This window comes from Ambystoma mexicanum, chromosome 5q, assembly GCF_040938575.1.
Source record: "Ambystoma mexicanum isolate Mex_15411 chromosome 5q, UKY_AmexF1_1, whole genome shotgun sequence".
NCBI classification, from domain to species: domain Eukaryota; kingdom Metazoa; phylum Chordata; class Amphibia; order Caudata; family Ambystomatidae; genus Ambystoma; species Ambystoma mexicanum.
In genome coordinates, this window is record NC_090933.1 from 968454758 (window position 1) to 968473165 (window position 18408).

Consider the following 18408-nt stretch of genomic DNA (forward strand, 5'->3'; position numbering starts at 1 on the left):
CTTTCATAGATTCACATGCATCCCTCCCACCTACCCTCGTCTTTTGGCTCTTACTGTCACTCACGTGCACTGACAAATCTGAAGATGGCTGACTATGGAGGAGCTAAGGGAGATGTTCTTATTGGCTGTGAGCACTATGACCCAAAATTACTGATACAGCAAAAATGTGACAAAGTTTTCAGCTTAAATTTAAACTGCTCTACGTTACCGAGGTTTCCTAGCCTGATGTCTGGGAATATTCACAGCATGTGAATCTATGAAAGATACCAATTCTGGAGAACCGCAGTTACCGGTAAGTTACGTATTCCTTCTGTTAAACCTTAATTGCCATATCCTACTTTTATGCGTTGTTTGTATGTATTAGTATGAGGGACAGATTCCTTTTATTAGAGTGTTTTCCTTTAGTTTTCCTTTGATATGTATGGAAATCTTCTTTAGGTTAGGGATAGCGAGACGTTTTTCACACCCTTGTGAGTTGATAAAATGGCTACTTGTGAAAACCCTTTACCAAGTTGTCCACCTCACATTTCTGACCCCTCACAGGTAGCTCCTGGTCACTGGTTAATGCTGGATACCCAAGAGCTACTTTTTGCTCCTGCTTAAGCAATCTTATTTTCAATCCCTGTTATGTACTGGACAGTATTTAGCTTATCCACCAATTTGGTTATATTTGGTGGGGGGGGGACATCTGTCATGGTGACACCATCCAGAGCTCTAAGGTCCATGCATAAGCTGAAACCAGAGGTACCTGCACTACACAAGAGCGCAATCACCCCAGTATCCAACAATTCACTAATCTCCAACTAAATGTCAGATCTACTTGGTTTTGAACCATTACTCCACCAATTCAGTTTCGGCCCACTATTCGCAGTGACATAGTCTTGCTCACACCAATCTGTTGAGCCTGGAATTATGGGAAACAAGGGGGAGAATTGCCTCAACAACGTTCACACAGAACCCTGTTGCTGTGGGGTCAGTTGAGAGGGCACTAGGCTACACTCACTGAAGCCATGAGAAGGGTTAACCTGACACAAGACAGGGAGAGTCACAGATTTCTCTGGCCCCCTTTCTGTAATAAAGAGCAGGTCTCCACATTTTTCCCTAGGGATCAAAATCCTCCACACTCTTTAGGGGAATCTCTGAAGTCTGGCTAGGTCTGTCAATGGCCTTTGGGTAGTTTACCTTACCTACACACAGTCCCTTCTCCCTTTCCATGGTGGCCATTCAAGTAAATTGAAAAAAAAATCAACACAAAAAATGGCTGCCATGTCAAGGGAGAAGGGACTAGATGTAGTCCCTTCTCCCTTTCCAAGGTGGCCTGAAAAAAAAAAAAGCGACGCGAGGGTCGCCCAGTAGCATGAGCGGGCTTACTGTCTGGTAAGGCTCACAAACGAACCAATCAGTGTGTTTTTAAGCATAAGAAAAACCCACGCCCGGTACTAATGTTCAGTAAGGCTTCAATGACTGACTTGACAGTCATTCTCTGGGGATGGCATCAGGACACATGGGGTTGTGATCAGCAACCACCTTTTCCATCCTATTGCTTAAGGTTTTACACAGAGTCAAGGGGCTAACCAAGTTAGGCCTTGGTGCTTCCAAAAATGGTTCCACTCCTAGAAATGGATCCTGGAGTGTCTGAATACCCGTCTCACTTCTATCAGAATGCTGCCAGGAAGTGAAACCCCTACAATTGGTTTCTTCTGGGACCACCCCATCATGGGCCAGCAAGAATGCATGTTGTTTTCCCCTCCCTTGCATCGTCACGCTCTGAAACACGTGTGTAAGAGCAAGATACAAATGAAGTATATCATATCAATATCATATCATGCGAAACCACGCTTGAGATCAGGGTGAACCACAAGGGGAATGCCATGCACCAAGTGTAAGAGGAAGGGCCACACATCCTGAGGAACCATCTCATGGTTTCCTCTGATGGGCTTTGTGGGCTTACTCACTAGTAACCCACCGTCTTTTTGTATCATTTGCTTCACCGGAGGTTCACCCTCCCACTGGAAGCAGGCATTTCCCCAAATGCCTAGCAAAGATGGTTTTTGATGTTGGCCCATACTAATCTCTCCCCTGGGGACCTCCTCCACTGCAAGCAATCTTGGTAGCTCAGTAGTCCCATAGCATCCAAGATGTTCTGGCAGTCCCTCTTCCAGGCTACTCACAGCTCTAACACAGGCAATTCTGGAAAGTTGAGAGAGGGCCTCTCGGCCAACTGAGTATGCCCCCCACAGGGTCTCTGGCAGGAGCCTGTGAGTTTACCACAATGGAAGCTACTTCAGTAAGACTGGACCCAATGTTACTAACAGTAGAGATAATGATAATGATGTGATAATTATGTGTTATTTATATAGCGCCTTAATCCAAAGCGCTTTACAGAGCACATATTTACATACAATATCACCCAACCGAACTTGGTACTCATTTATCGACCTCGGAAGGATTAAAGGCTGAGTTGGCCTTGCCGGGATTCAAACCTGCGACCTGCAGATCATGCTCAAATCGCAGCAGCGAGTGCTGAACCCGCTGAGCTTTCTTACCGGCAAGATACTTGCACCTACTACCTGAACAACATGTTCCGAGGGCAAGCAACTTTGGGAAGGAACAGGTATGTGAGCAGAAGCTCCTGCATTGCTAGGTTTGAAGCAAAATAACAATACTCCACATTCTTCACATGTGGGGAAGGAATCTAAAGTTAGGACAACACTGTAAGAATATCTTCCTCATCATGAGAGAAGGCCAGACTTAGAGTGGACCCCCAAGGTCTTACCTTACATTTGGGATCCCCCTTCAGATGGCCACTTGCTCCACAAGTGTAACAAGATCGACTGGACCTCAACCCATACGGAGGCTTAGAGTAACCACTCTTGTGCTTGGAATTGTTAGTTCCACTACCCTTTCCTGAATTTTGTGACTTAACCTTAAACATTTGTGGGCATTCTGGAATTAAGTTTTATCAGATCCCCACCCTCTTTGTCCTTCTGGATCTTCCACTAGAGCTGCTTACTAGTAGCAGGTCTGTCCTTATGTGACACCCATAACTCTGCTGCAATGGCTAGTTTCTTTGGCTCTAACCCCTTAGAATCTGCCAAGTGCAGCTTTAAACATGCATTTATTATTCCAATCTTAAAGAAACCCACAGCTGTCCCCCTGCTTGTGTCAAATTTCCATCCTATTACCCTATTGCCCTATCTTTCTAAACTACTTGGTGTACTCCACTTTTGTTTCTAATTATTCTATTCTTCCACGCTTTCAGTCAGGCTTTCACCCCCGTTACTCCTCTGAAACTGCTCTTCTTTCTGTTTAGAATTCTTTGCTTACTGAACGTTATTCTAAACTCTCATCTCTTCTTATTTTGCTGGATCTTTCTGCTGCTTTTGACACATTTGGCCACTCTCTTCTCTTGGCTTCTCTTTCATCTTTTGGTTTTTCTGGCTGCTTTTTCTTGGTTCCAGTCATACCATTTCCGTTTCTTGGGCTGGCAAATCTGACATTTTTTCACTTGCTTATGGTGTCCCACAATGCTCCGTTTTGGGTCCTTTTCGGTTTTCTCTCTACACTTCCCCTCTTGCTGCGGTTATCGCCTCGTTTTGTCTGTCACATAATTTTTATGCTGATGATATTCAGATGTTTCTATCCTTCTCTTCTTTCTCTTCTGATATTCACGTCAGACTGTCCTCTTGTTTATTAGCTATCAAATTCGGGATGTCTTGCTAAAACAGAGGTTCTTTTCTTTCCTGCTAATACTCTTTCTCCTCCGATACCTCCCTCTTTTGTTTCGTTCACCCCATCCCAACTCTAGATTTCTTCCACTGCTTGTAATTTGGGGCTCCACCTTATTCTGCCTTGTCCTTCACTCACCATATTTCACTATCCTTGCGCGCCTGTTGCTTCAATGTAGACAATATTCACAAAGCCCGCCCCTTTCTTACTTTTCAAGCCACAAAAATGCTGATATCCTCTTTGATCTTTTCCCGACTGTTCTACTGTTCCACCACTCTCTCTGGTCTTCATGTTACGCGTCATGCTCCCCTTAAATCTGTTTTAATGCCTCTGTCTGTCTACTTTTTCCTCTTTCTTTACGTGACTCCATTTCCTCTTTCCTTTCTACTCTTGGTTGGCTATCTTTCCATCCTCAACTCAAATTTAATTTCTTATGTCTTGTTTTCAAATCTCTCTATGGTCTTGCACCAGACGATCACTCTTCTCTGGTTTTATGCTGTATTCCTCACCGATCTCTTCATTCGACATCCCAATTTCTTCAAGTAGTTCCCCGTCCTCCCTAGTCTCTGTGTCGCTTTCGGTCTTTTTCTCTTCTAGCACCCCTACACTGGAATCCCCTGCCCTATTATCTTCGTTCTATCTCCTCCTACTCCCTTTTTCGTTAGTCGTTGAAGTCCCACCTTCATCCCGGTTAATAAGACTTGTATTTTATTGTTGCTGCCATTCATTTTTTGTACTGTCTTGATTCTATGTACAGCGCCTTGGCCTAAGAGGCTGTATAAAATATAAATCAATACTAAATACTCCAAAATAAAATGGCTTCCATGGATCGGGAGAAGGGAACATCCTAGTCCCCTCTCCCTTTCAATGGTGGCAGTCACACTTTGGAGACACGCCTAGAGCACTACTGTTCCCAGCGCAGGAGAGGGAGAATACAGCAGGTAAGTAGAGTGGTGGGGGCTAAACATGTGGAAGGGGGGTAGATGGGGAGGCAGGTGAACATTTACCTGTTACCTTGGGGTGGAAGATTGCAGCCTCCAGCTCCGATGATGCTCGGAGCAGGGCCACATGTGGTAAAGCCCCTGTTCTGGGCCTCCTCATTGCCTGGGAGGCCGAAATCACACCCCTGCCGGGTACTGATACATATTAACAGGTTCTAGTTGCAATATTAAGTTGTTTACAGTTCTAATTTCTGTTGTAATCATTGTCCCCATGACAGAACACCAATATATTTGTTTGTTTATTGGATATATATACAGCTTTACACCAAAGCGCTTTACATTATAACAGCAACAAGGATACAATAAAACAGAAGCAGCAATTACAAAATATGAATCAAACCAGTAAAAACAGTAAGTAGAACAATTTGCCTATGAAGATAAACCAGAGAGGAGGTGGTTTAGAGGGGGAAGGAAGTGGCAAACAGGAAGAGGAAAAGGATGAGAGAGGAGACTTGAGAGGAACAGAGCAGGAAGAGAAGGTAGGAAGGGGAGGGTGTAAGGGAGGAGAGAGGAAGGTGAAGGAGGGGATTGGAGTGTTGGTGTGGAGTGGAGAAGAAGAGATTTCAAGGAGACACGAAAGGAGGAATAGGTGGGGATGGAACGGATAGAGAGGTTTGGAGTTCCAGTGTAGGGGGGCAAGGAGCTGAAAGGAACGGAAACGAGAGGAGCACAAGGGGAGGGGGGAACAGAGAGAAGGAAGAGATCAGCAGAACGTTGAGAGCGGGAGGGAGTGTAGAATGAAATGAGCGAGGAGAGATATGGAGGAGCAAGGTCGTGAAGAGATTTAAAGACAAGACCGAGGAAGTGGAATTTAAGTTGGGATTGAAAGGAAAGCCAGCCAAGATGAGAAAGCCAGCCAAGATGAGAACGCAAGGAGGAGATGGAGTTGTGAGGAGAGAAAAGACAGAGGATACGAATGGCAGAGTGGTAGAGGGATTTGAGGGGGCAAGGTGGGAAGCAGGGAGTTCAAAGAGGAAGAAAGAGCAGTAGAAAAGACGAGAGAAGATCAGGGAGGAGATTAAAAGTTTAGTGGCATGGAAGGTGAGAGAGGAGCGGACTTTACGAATATTGAAAAGGTGGTAACGACATACGCGAGAAATAAGAGAAATATGGTGGGCAAAGGAGAGGGAGGAGTCAAAGTAAATGCCTAGATTACGAGCATGGGCAGAGAGGAAGATTAGAGGGGGGGGGGAATGAATAAAAGGAGGGGGAGATGGGAGGGGCGACCCGTTGCAGTATGGACATGGCTTTCAGTTTTTGTTTGATAACCTTTCCATGCCCACAAAAGTTTAAGAACCCCTGCTTTTCTATAACACCATGGTCTGTACTCTCTACTCTTTTATGAGATGTCCCAAAAGAAGTTAACTAGGAAGGGAAATGACAGGGATGGGAGCTTTTTCATGAATTACAATATAACACTGTTATTATTTAAGTATAAACATGCATTTCACGTCCTCTCACAATGTTATTCCTACATCTGTTGTTTTCCCCCACCTGCTTCCCCCACCCCTTTTAGTCCTTGCCTAGATATGCCCTTAACGCGCTTCCTGTTAATGCATATCTTTGGATTGCTCTGCACTACAAGCGTATGCAGATATTATGTTGTTGTTCAGGGCATATGGTTAGCTTATCCAAAGTTGCACTTCAAAACAATCAGGGCTGGTAGTTTGCTCAAGAGATTCGTCCATAAATGTTTGGTACAAATGTAACTGTATTCAATGCAATTTCTCTTTACAGGTGTTTGGTGCATTATCTTCTGAACCATTTAAAGTGAGTGAAGGTTTTTATGGCACCGGAGAGACTTTCCTCTTTACCTTTTTTCCCAGCTTCCATGTGAGTAAATGTATAAAAGTTTAATATTAGTCTATATATGGAGCTACAATTGTGTTTTGTTACTGTTTTTTTATGTTCAACAAGGATATTTCCAACATGTTCCATCTATTCCCCCACTACCAGGAGGGATCTCAAACCTTTACTGACATATTGCTCGTTCTTACTTTTGTTTTCCTTCCAAAGGCTAGTCTGCCTGTTGCCAGAATTTTAAGTGATCTTTTGCGGATGCTGCACTAGAAAAGGGACGCGTGGAGGGGCTGCAGGGGAGTAACAATAATAGGTGGATGTACGCCAGACGGAATGGGAACAGAAGGAGGAAGAGGGACAACAGTAGGCAGGAGGTGGCGACTCACCAAGGTCATGTTGGTGGCTCCCATCCTTGGGAGGGGGGCGGTAATGTGCTCCAGAGGACACAACACAATGTTACTGCCCCAACACTTCATACAACAAGCCCTTCCTGTGTGTGGCATTACTTCTACCTGCCTGAGAGAGAGGCACAACTCGCACAAAAAAAGGAGGTGTAGCAAAAGCTTTATAGGATAGGATACAGTGAGAAACCAAAAGGAATCAAACCTACGAAATCAAAAAACAATGTACCCTATTGCAATTATGGTCAAATTCAGACTCAAAATATATCATATACTTTTGTAATAAGCTCAATGTCTCTTGTCGAAAAACAATTTTTTATATATACAAAAATAACCTAGCTCAACATCTAATCATCACAGATGAATATAAAACAACTGATGTATTCATCACACAGAGCACTATAATTGCTCACACACCCCCTTTTCTTACATTCCTCTGCAAACCTCTTCTTATATATACCACACACATACCATACTTTCAACTGCAATGTACAGAATCAAACAAAACCACCAAAGAAATAGGCATCTTTCAAACACAATTCAGAAAGAGTAGTTCATCGGTTAGAAACGTAGTGAAACTAGTTCCTAAACCTAATACACTAGTCTTTCTAATTATAATATTCCTGTATCCATTGTCATCGTCAACTCGAGTTTCGGCTATGAAAAAGTCGGTACAGGATGTTTAACTCAGAGACAGCCTCCTCAGGAAAACGTGGTTGAGAAAGGAAGGCAAGGACGAAAAATGAGCTCTGCCCAGATGTACTACTGATAGGCCGGTGTAGCAAAGGCTGCCGGGCAGCTCCGTCAATTAAAAAACTGCTTGTATGTAGTATACTAAGGAATGGTAGACACTGCTGGAATCAACCTTAGAGCGCTCCGGGGTATGTTGGGAGTTCGCTCAGGGTAATCGGTCTCGATGCGAAGAAGTAAAATCCAATCTGCAGTGGGTCTCTAGAAATTGATGGGGCCCAAGGTATTTCTGCTTAGAAGTCGCAGTGTGCTGTGCACAAGTGATCTTGTGAGGTATACATTCCTATCAGCAGTAAAAATATTGATGTTGCTGCCTCATCCAACGTTCAGATCAAGTGAGAGAGAGGCACAGGCAATTGTTTACAGTTGTATGCAAGCTGTGCAAGAAGAGATTATGGTGGGGAAACGAAACAGAGCATTTAAGCATTGGGCATGACTCCAATGCGTAATCACACTTTGGGGTGACTTGTAGACATGTTTAACACCCATTGTGTCAGCCACTTTACCTACTTCCACAAAACCCTACTCCAGTAGTACACAGGAAGCATCTGACAGCATGTCTGGAGGTGCTGGTCATTTTTCTGCCACAACATTGGGCACTGTGGCATGGGAAGGAGACCCAACCTCAGAAAGTGGCAGCTGTCAGCTCTGTGGTGGCTCGGTTTGGCTCCCTGCTGCCCTTTGGTGGAAAGGAGCTCTCTGCCTTCAAGTTGAAGCAACCAGAATGATCACCTGTTCCGACATGCAGGCATAGTTTCCCTGCATTGCAGGGTGATGGACAGCTGGGGGAGCTAGAGAACAGTGCAGTCAAGATGCTCTAAATGGTCACCTGGGTTCCAGTTACCGCAACATTCCCCACTAAAATGAGTGAGCAGGTAGACTGACAGCAGCTCTGTCTGGGAACTAAGCAACTGTCCTGTACGTGCAACGCCAGGAAGCATTGCCTATTTTTACATGGACTAGCCTCCCTCCTGCTCCCTCTAGCTGCTTCTGTCTCCTTCTAACCCCATGCATCTCAAACCCTCCTAAATTGTCCCCACCTTGTGCATCTTCTCACTTCTGCTCCTTCTTCCTCCTTGCACCCACCTGTCTACTAAAAGTTACTTTTAGCCGGTCAAGTGGCACAGCGAGTAGAGCGCTCGCTTTGACACCCGTGCAGAGCCTGCTATCGCAGGTTCGAATCCCGGCAGGGCCAAACTCAGCCTTTCATCCTTCCGAGGTCGATAAATGAGCACCACACACCGTGGGTAATAATAAGCAGCGCTCAGATACCTGAGGGTTCGTAGCGCTATATAAATGCAAATTATTATTATTATTATTACTACCCTTTGACATCAAAACACAATCAGCATTTTATATTCAAGTTGACCTTCAAACTCAATCTCCTTCACTTGGAAGATGCTTCCACACTTTCTCAATCTTGTCCACGTTGTTCCCTTCTCCCCGAATGTAAATATGCATATACTTCTTTGTTCCCCATTTTTCGGTTCCCTGTTGTTAATTCATAGCCTATAGTATCGCTGAGTTAATTTCCTATTGATCAAATTTCAGTCTAATGACACCCGTTTATGAAAATGCCCTGGCCAGAAAATGTAACTTAACTCTTGAGTATTACTTAACAAAATGCCATTGTCTTCATAATTACAAATGTATTATTCAGACGATATGAATTATTTTAGTCTGCAGCTATTTTATAGCAAGGACACAGTTTCGCGGTCGGCCCACATGTACAGGAACGATCTTTGCGTTATCGGTATGCGGATCCCATGCTATATTGATATCCCCCCACCACCATTAAATGTCCTACCGTAAACCTCTCAAGTTTTGTCACCACAGAATGCGGTAAACAGTCTTGCCCCTTGTTTGGCACATATATTGACGCCATTGTTTCTCCAGCATTGGGTATGGCATTGGTTCACATGCTCATGAATATTCACTGTCGTCAGGCTGGGAATCCTCGGTAAAATAAAAAATTGTTTGTTTTATTTCCAAACTGTCTTTCACCTATGAACCAATCACTGAGCTCTGGTTCGTACTGCCCCTAGACAATGACGGACCTCTACCGAAGCCCTTCCGCTGGCAGCCATCTTCAGATTTTTACTGCATGTTCAAGTGTTGGTAGTCCTTGAATTTTGCTCTAAGAGCTTCTCTGCGTTTTTTCGTTTTTGTGATGGGAAAATTCTACTTTTCGGTCAATGGAGCCCATGTGCTCCATCGCTTATTCGTCCATTTAACGGGGACCCGTTTTTCGGCACCTTTCATCACCCATCAAGGGCAGAAATCGTTGAGTGTTCTTCTTGGAAGCTTCCAGAAGTTCTTTAGGCCTCCGCTGCGCGGGTCATGTCGCAGGAGAGGAAGGACGGAGCTTCCCTCTTCAAGCTGTGCACCAGCTGCGGTTTGCAGAATATTTTATTCGGATGGCAAGCATTCCCAGTGCCTGTATTGTCTACACCCGGCGCATAAAGAAGATTGTGAGATCTGCTGTGACTTCACCAAGTGCACAATGAAGGATCGGCACGTCCGGTTGGCAGCTTGTCTCCTCTACCCCGTTGATTCTCAGGGGCATGCCTTTTCCGGATCCAGCCAACCTGAGTGGGCTTCTAAGTCCTTTGAGGGCGCTCCATCCGTGGGGGCCCAACACAAGGCCAAGCACTGAGTATGCTTCGGTTGGGGTCGCCGCTCCAGCGGGTCCCGCAACGGGCAGGGCGTGTTTGTTGTCTCGATCTCCAGCCATCACTCCAGCTCTTCATCCAAGAGGAAGTCAGCTACCCTAGGGAAGCTGCAGGAAACACCGGATAAGGCCAAACAGGGTGAGGTGTCCAAACCACCCTTGAAGGAGAAGGCCAAGCAGGACAAGGTGTACGAGCTGCCTGTGAAATAGAAGACCAAGATGGCCGACCTGCCTGTGAAGGCCCAGGTGGTCCAGGCATCCTCCACGATCAAGATGGTGTTGGCCTCCCTTTCGAAGGCAAAAGGGGCTGACCCCGTCCATGTTGCCACAGTGACAACCAGAGTGTCTCTCCCGGCCAGGAGAGAGTCTTCGTTCAAGCCAATAGTAAGGACCCCGGAGAAGAGGATGCCGGACCTCAGTCCGAGACCGACCCCTTAGGACCCTAAGAAAGGCAGGGTGGGAGGGAAGAACTCCAGGGCAGACCTTTCTTCGTCCGAGGAGGAGTGTTTCTTCGTCCGGAATGGTGTTTCCATCCACACCATCCAGGGTGGTGACGACAGAAATGTCGAGGAGATGCTCGCTGGAGGCAACAACAACCTTGATACCATCAAAAGGGACGACATGGGTGCTGGGCCCAGTGACCCTGTTCCCCAGGTGCCCCCTAGAGATTTGTCGCAGGATATCCTCTCGACACTCCACACGCTGGTGTCGGAGATTCAGCTGAGATTGCCGACAACCCCGCCAGCACCAGCGGCACTGCCGTTGACCCCGGGGTCACCACCGGTGAAGAACTGGAGATGCCCTACGCCTCCATTCAACCGTCGCTGGCCTCCCCCTAGGGCGTTGGGGACAGACACAGCGACGACGGATACGGACGAAGACGCAGGGCTGGAGACCCTACGTCGCCCACACCACGAGCCTCTCCACCGGACAAAGTGGGATATTTTCATTCCATGATTGCCCGGGCGTTGGAGCTTTTTCAGCTCACCCCGGAGGAGAATGAGGACTTCCTGTACCAACGCCGGGAGGCGAAGATGAAGACTATCCTGTTGTTACCATTCCTGGACGACGTCTGGGCTCAAGAACCCTGCTTCAGCACGAGCGAAGAGAGACCGGCTTGAGAAAAAGTACTGGAAGCCAGAGTCTGCACCCAAGTGCCTGCGGTCTCAACCGTCGCTGGACTCTGTGGTCTCGGCAGCCGCCAGGAAGAAGTCGTTGGGTCCATCTTGTCTTCATCTGTACCACCGGACGAGTGGAAGAAATTGGACTCAATGGATAGAACGCTAATCTACTCAGCGGCGATGACGGTGAAAGCAGCCAACGCTTAGGCCATTGTGGCCAGATACGACCAGGAGCTTTGGTTCAAGATGGCTCCTCTCCTGGATGTCCTCCCCGATCACAAGCAAGTCGAGATACTCCAGGAAGGTGAGGCGGCGTTGGACCACGCCGTCACGGTAGCACTGGACATTGCGGACACGAGTTTCCGCCAGATGGGCAACACGGTTTGTCTTCACCGTCCGGGCTGGCTCAAAGCCACCAACTTCAGGCAGGATGTCCAGACGAGGGTCCTGGACATGCCTTTCTATGGAGACAATCTGTTCGGGAAGGCCGTTGATGAATCCCTCCAGGCCATCAAGGCTGACACAGAGACGGCCCGTGCCTTGGGCACCCTGCAACAACACAGACCGTCCTTTGTTCCTCCGGAGGAAAGTCTAGCAGGTCTTCGAAGGGCTTTGGCACGGGCTCATCCTCTTTCCACCAACCCTCCTCCTCGACCCAGGAAGCCAACAGGTGTCCAAGGCCTTCGGAGGTGGCCGCCCTCATCGTCAAGACTCCCAGGGCGGCACCCTGTCCGCCAAGCAGGACTGAACCGGCCAAGACGTCGGGCCACCACCGCTGCAACCGGGTGGGAGGCCGGCTGGCAAACTTCGTCTGCGTGTGGGAGACCATCTCCACCGACTGATGGGTGCTGGACGCTCTTGCCCACAGACACACCTTAGAGTTTCAACGAAAGCGCCCCCACATACCACAGGTGGCCCGACAGGAACACTACATCCCTCAGCTGCTACTGGAGGTTCGGCCAATGTTAAAGAAAGGGCCGATAGAGCTGGTTTCAAAGCAACTCCGGGGCTCCAGAGTTTACTGAAGGTACTTTCTCGTAAGAAAGAAGACCGGGCCACAGAGGACCATTCTCGACCTACGACGACTCAACAAGTACATAAAGTCCCAGAAGTTCAAGATGGTCGTGCTGCATCACGTGCCCGGCCAGGTGGAGGAGGGAGACTTTGTCGTTGTTGGATCTGGAGGACGCATACTTCCATGTTCCCATACACCAAGGACACCACAAGTTTCTGTGCTTCGTCGGTCAGGGGAGCCATTACCATTTCAAGGCTCTTCCTTTCGGACTGAAGTCAGCGCCCAGGATCTTCACCAAGTGCCTGGCTCTGGTGGCGGCCCATCTACGGCTGCAAGGGATCCTAGGTACCCTTACCTGGTCTGGCTCATCCGGGCCAGTTCAAGGGACATCGCCGTCGACCACACGGCGAAGACAGTCTACCTGCTGACGGAACTGGGGTTCTCTGTCAATTATGCCAAGTCCTGCTTGACTCCATCGCAGGACGCTCTGTTCCTGGGATCCAGACTTGACAGTGTCCTGCATGGCATCACCGTTGGAGGAGAGGATATCGGCTATCCTACGCAAAGTGCAACGGCTGCTCGCTCTGAGGGTCGCCACAGTGAGGACCATCAAGTCTCTACTCGGCATGATGTCGTCATGCATATACCTGATTCGGCTCTGTAGGTTGCTGATGTGCCCTCTACAGGAGTTCCTCGATGCCCATTGGGTCCAGGTGTCCGGAGGCTTCCAGTACAGGATCGCGCTCGACGAGGTCTGTTGAGCGATAAGGTGGAGGGGCTTGTGCTCCAATATCACCGGAGGCACAGATTTCCAGAATCACCCCCTTACCAGGAGACGGTCACGATGGACGCTGGAAGGATGGGGAGCCCACACCGGACGTCTTCACGCCAGAGGCCTGTGGCTACTGGAGGAGAGGATGCTAGGTAGAGTGGATGGAACAGGTGGAGTGGATGGAACAGGTGGAGTGGATGGAACAGGTGGAGTGGATGGAACAGGTGGAGTGGATGGAACAGGTGGAGTGAATGGAACAGGTGGAGTGGATGGAATGGATGGAACAGGTAGAGTGGTTGGAACAGGTAGAGTTGATGGAACAGGTAGAGTTGATGGAACAGGTAGGGTGAATGAAACCTATGAAGGCGATTAAATGAATGGAGGCAATGAAACGAATGGGATGGATGGAGTTCCTCGATGCCCATTGGGTCCAGGTGTCCGGAGGCTTCCAGTACAGGATCGCGCTCGACGAGGTCTGTTGAGCGATAAGGTGGAGGGGCTTGCGCTCCAATATCACCGGAGGCACAGATTTCCAGAATCACCCCCTTACCAGGAGACGGTCACGATGGACGCTGGAAGGATGGGGAGCCCACACCGGACGTCTTCACGCCAGAGGCCTGTGGCTACTGGAGGAGAGGATGCTAGGTAGAGTGGATGGAACAGATGGAGTGGATGGAACAGATGGAGTGGATGGAACAGATGGAGTGGATGGAACAGGTTGAGTGGATGGAACAGGTGGAGTGGATGGAACAGGTGGATTGGATGGGAGAAGTAGAGCGGATGAAATCAGGTAGAGTGATTGAAGAGGTAGAGTGGATGAAACATATAGAGGCTACTAAATGGATAGAGTGGATGGAACGGATGGAGTGGATGGAACGGATGGAATAGACCGAACAGGTGGAGTGGATGGAACAAATGGAATGGATGGAACAGGTGGAGTGGATGGAACAAATGGAATGGATGGAACAGGTAGAGTGGTTGGAACAGGTAGAGTGGTTGGAACAGGTAGAGTGGTTGGAACAGGTAGAGTTGATGGAACAGGTAGGGTGAATGAAACCTATGAAGGCGATTAAATGAATGGAGGCAATGAAACGAATGGGATGGATGGATGGAACGGATGGAGTGGATGGTACAGATGGAGGGCCCGACCTCAAACGAATAACTGATGACCACCATATCACAACACCATGCTTACTCTCTCCGACACACCAACACTTATCTAGAACACAGCGATACTATGACATATTTGGTATAGCTGTCCTCATACTAACACCTGCCGTATACTCCCAATCATCCTGACTAAACATCAGCTGAGCACACCGCTAGCTTAAGCGTCTCCTCAGGCCTAACACAGCCACAAATCAGTCGGGGCGGCATCCCCCCAGAATGAACACATATACCTGATCTCCCAACTGCTACACCTACCGCTAAGAAGAAGCTAACACGCAGCTGCCATGTCGGCTGCACACATAGCCAGTGCACACATGCACCTTATGACCCCTTCCCTCTCTACTGACTTCCGAGGGCGTTCAACCTACCAGCGCTTTGAGATCATACCAATGATTCATAAGGCGCTATATAAATGCCAAGTAACATAACATAACATCAACTTTCTGAAACTACGGGGCAGTGTTTTGGGCCCTCTTCTTCCGTCCCTCAAGGGCAAGGTGGTGAGGGTCTTCACGGACAATAGCACCACAAAGTTTTACATCTGGAAACAGGGGGACACCAGATCCCCAGGGCTCTCCAAAGAGGCTCGCTCTTGCCACGAGTGGCAGCTTTGGCAGGACCAAGTAGACAACCTTTTTCTCAGATGGGGCAGTCCCCAGATCGATCTGTTTGCGACAGCGACGAACACCTAAGTGCCAGAGGTTCGCCAGCAGATTCCCCCAGCCGGGGAGCATGGGGGACGCATTCTGTTTCTGTATGCGTTCCCTCCATTGCCGATACTACTTCGAGTCATCAATCGCCTCAGACGGTACCAGTGCAGGATGATCCTCGTCGCTCCAGCGTGGTCGAGGCAGATCTGGTACCCAGACCTTCTCAGCATGTCAGCGTCCCCTCCAGTCAAGCTGCCAGTGGTCGCGGATCTGCTCGCCAGAGAGGGAGGTGCACGTCTGCACCACAACCCAGGGTCGCTGGACCTGAAGGCTTGGCTCCTGCAGCATTAGAGTTCAGGGGCTAAGATCTTCCGGCGCACTGCAAGGGGGTACTCGCCAAGGCGAGGGCATCGTCTACTTTGAAGTCCTACGGACACAAATGGAAGCGCTTTGCAACTTGGTGCCGGTCGCAGAAGATCGACTCTCGGAGGGTCACTGCGCCTCAAGTACTTCCGTATTTACTGTCATTGGCTAAATCGGGACTTGCTCACTCCTCCATCAAGGTACATCTGGCGGCTATCTCCCGCTACTCCAGATCTCAGGGACGGTCTTCACTGTGGTCACATCGTCTAGTTAAGTTAAGGAGTTCATCAAGGGACTGTTCCGCTTGTTCACGCGGGTGAAGGCTCCTGCCCTGGCGTGGGAGCTCAATGTGGTGCTGACCAGGCTCATGAGGGGCTCCATTCGAACCTATGCATTCAGCTCCGCTCCAGTTTCTGTCGTGGAATACAGCGTTTCTCATGGCCATCACCTCGGCAAGACAAGTAGGTGAGATACAGGCCCTGTTATGGAAGCAGCCTTACGACTTTTCACGAGATGAGGGTGGTGCTGTGCACCCCTCCTTCATGCCCAAGGTTCCGTCAGAATTTCATCTCAACGTGCCCTTGGTGTTACCTGTGTTTTTTTTTTCGTCATCTCTGGCTGAAAGGACTTGGCACTTGCAGGATGTGGCTAGAGCGCTGAAGTTTTATGTGGTTTCTGGAAAACTTCTCTGCTTTTTGTGAACTTTGGTCCTGTGAACCATGGGAAAGCCCTGTAAAGGCTTTCGTTTCTGGGTGGCTCACTGACTGTATCACTCACTGTCACCGGTTGGCAAACCAACCGCTGCCTGGCTGTCCAAGAGCCCATTCTACCAGGGCGATCGCTGCTACAACGGCGTTCCTGTCTGGTGTGCCGCTGCTGAACATTTGCAGGACTGCTACGTTGAGGTCGACTCACACCGTAATGAAATTCTGATGCGGGGAGGGAGTTTAGCCCCTGAACATTGAGTGTAAGCCATCACCCATGTCCATTCGGCTTGAAGTCCTCACCTGGAGCCAACTGCCCCCGCCAACATCCCCCTCCCCTCCAACAATCTCCAGTCAGGCTCAACCATCCTATCAATACCCCAAGCAACAGGCCATGGGGGGTTGAGACTTGCTAACCACCCAGAGATAAACTGTGCAGGTCTACTTAGACCCATAAAAGTGACTTCAAGTGCCGAAATACCTAGTTCCCTCCTCCACCTCTCCCCTCTTCCTCCCCTGCCAAGGCAGGTATCTCACCCCGAGGTCAGGCTGCATCCAGTGGACTGCTCTTGATGCCCCTCCGAGGTGACTCCTACACCCTGGATGACCGGGCCACTCAGAGCCATCGTCTTCTGGCACGACCCCGGGACTGTTGTCCATTGCCACAGCTTCCCGCACTGTCCTCCGTTCCTGTTGCGTGACCTGCTCCTTGAAGTTCAAAATCCACAGCCCTTCCTCACAGGAGGTGATGCGATCCCACGAGAACAGCAAAGCAAAAGGGGAAAGCCCACTTGTATTTCACCTGGGACTGCATAAGGGCCTGACAACCAGTCCCATCATTCTCCTTTTCACCAGCGTAGATTGCGCCAAGTCCTGATATAATTGTATTTCTGACCCATTGACCGCTGTGGGGCCTGCCCTCCTGGCGGCAATTCATATCTTCTCTTTCTGACCATACTGCTGCAACGCTACCACCACGTCCCTTGGTCTGGCACCCGGTTCTCCCCTCTTAGGAGCCACTCAAATCTGAGCCAATGGTATCTCTGAGCAGTTCTCCACTGCCAGAAGATCAGCAAAGACCTGCTGTACCATTTCCTGCAGGTCTTTATCCACCACTCCTTCCTGCAATCCCTTTATCCTTATGTTTGATCTTCTCGAGCAGTTTTCCAAGTCCTCTCTCTGAATCGCAAGTTCTCCGTGACCCTTGCGAGTTGTCCCACTAAGTTGTCCATCTCCAGATCTGCTATGTCGCCTTTCACCTCCTGCAGGGACTTGTTCTGCTAATGCTAAATTGGGACTGGTCTTCCTCTGCACCAACTTCTTCCCGGTGTACACCCTAGTCGGAGATGCAGACACCACCTCCACTTCTCCACCAGGTGCCACCGCAGACTCAAACCTTCCGAAGGCCTGCACTGGTTATCAGCCCCCTAATTCTCCTGGCAGCACCCACATCAATGTGCACAGTCCAGTGGTTTAGGGGCTCAGCCCCCGGTCTTTATCTAATGACTGGCCTCCCTCAAGCCTGTGTCCTTGTGCTGCCTCCTGGCCACTGGACCCCATTTCCTTGTTCTGGGTTGTGAGGGGGGGGCCCTTACCCAACGACGGCTCCTAAGAGGAGCCGGGGGTTGAGGGAGGGGTCCAGGCCCTTGTGCTCCCACTTGCAGCTGAAGGAGGCAAGTCCCATTTTCACTGTGTTGGTCGGATGGGCTGCTCAAGTTCTATACTGAATGGTTCAGAGAGTTCTTTACATGTAGCGAGGACCACCCCCTCCTCCTCCCTTCTGTAGTCCCAACCTGATGGAAGGGTGATCAACCCGCTACCCAGGCTGTCCTCTCCGGCTCCTCCAAGCCCTCTTCACAAGGGGGAGGGGCTCACACAGGCCTCCAGCCCAACCAGGCCATGCTTCACTCACTTGCGCCTACAAGCGTGGCAGGCCTTTTGTAGCCTCGCCTCCCCGCACCGCTGCTGACTGCTCCGGGTACCTGCTGGAGGTGGCTGTCTCACTGTAGCTGTCCCACACAGCTGCTAGTACACCCGCTCCTTGCCCAGAGCTGCGCCTCATGTCTCCAGCCACCAAGCTCTCTGTCAGCCTCCTTTCTTTTCCCTTTTTGAATTCTTCTGTTCGATTTCTGCTGCACCTAGCTATCAGTTCGTCCGGCTTGGGGATCCAGGCAGTTCCTCCTGAGCTCTGCTCTGCTGCTCGGCTCCAGGAGGCGGGCGCTACGGCTCTGATGCCGCGACCCTCTGCTCTCATCTGCTCA

General features: G+C 49.3%; 1 protein-coding gene across 6 annotated transcripts in view; it reads left to right on the top strand.

Annotated features, from left to right (window-relative positions):
- OXR1 (oxidation resistance 1) overlaps positions 1–18408 on the top strand; it is a 3084878-nt gene that overhangs the window by 2921416 nt on the left and 145054 nt on the right. For all 6 annotated transcript variants that reach the window (XM_069621494.1, XM_069621497.1, XM_069621492.1 and 3 more), the window contains one exon: positions 6468–6563. In XM_069621494.1, coding sequence (XP_069477595.1) covers positions 6468–6563 — 96 coding nt within the window. The remainder of the gene's footprint in view (positions 1–6467; positions 6564–18408) is intronic.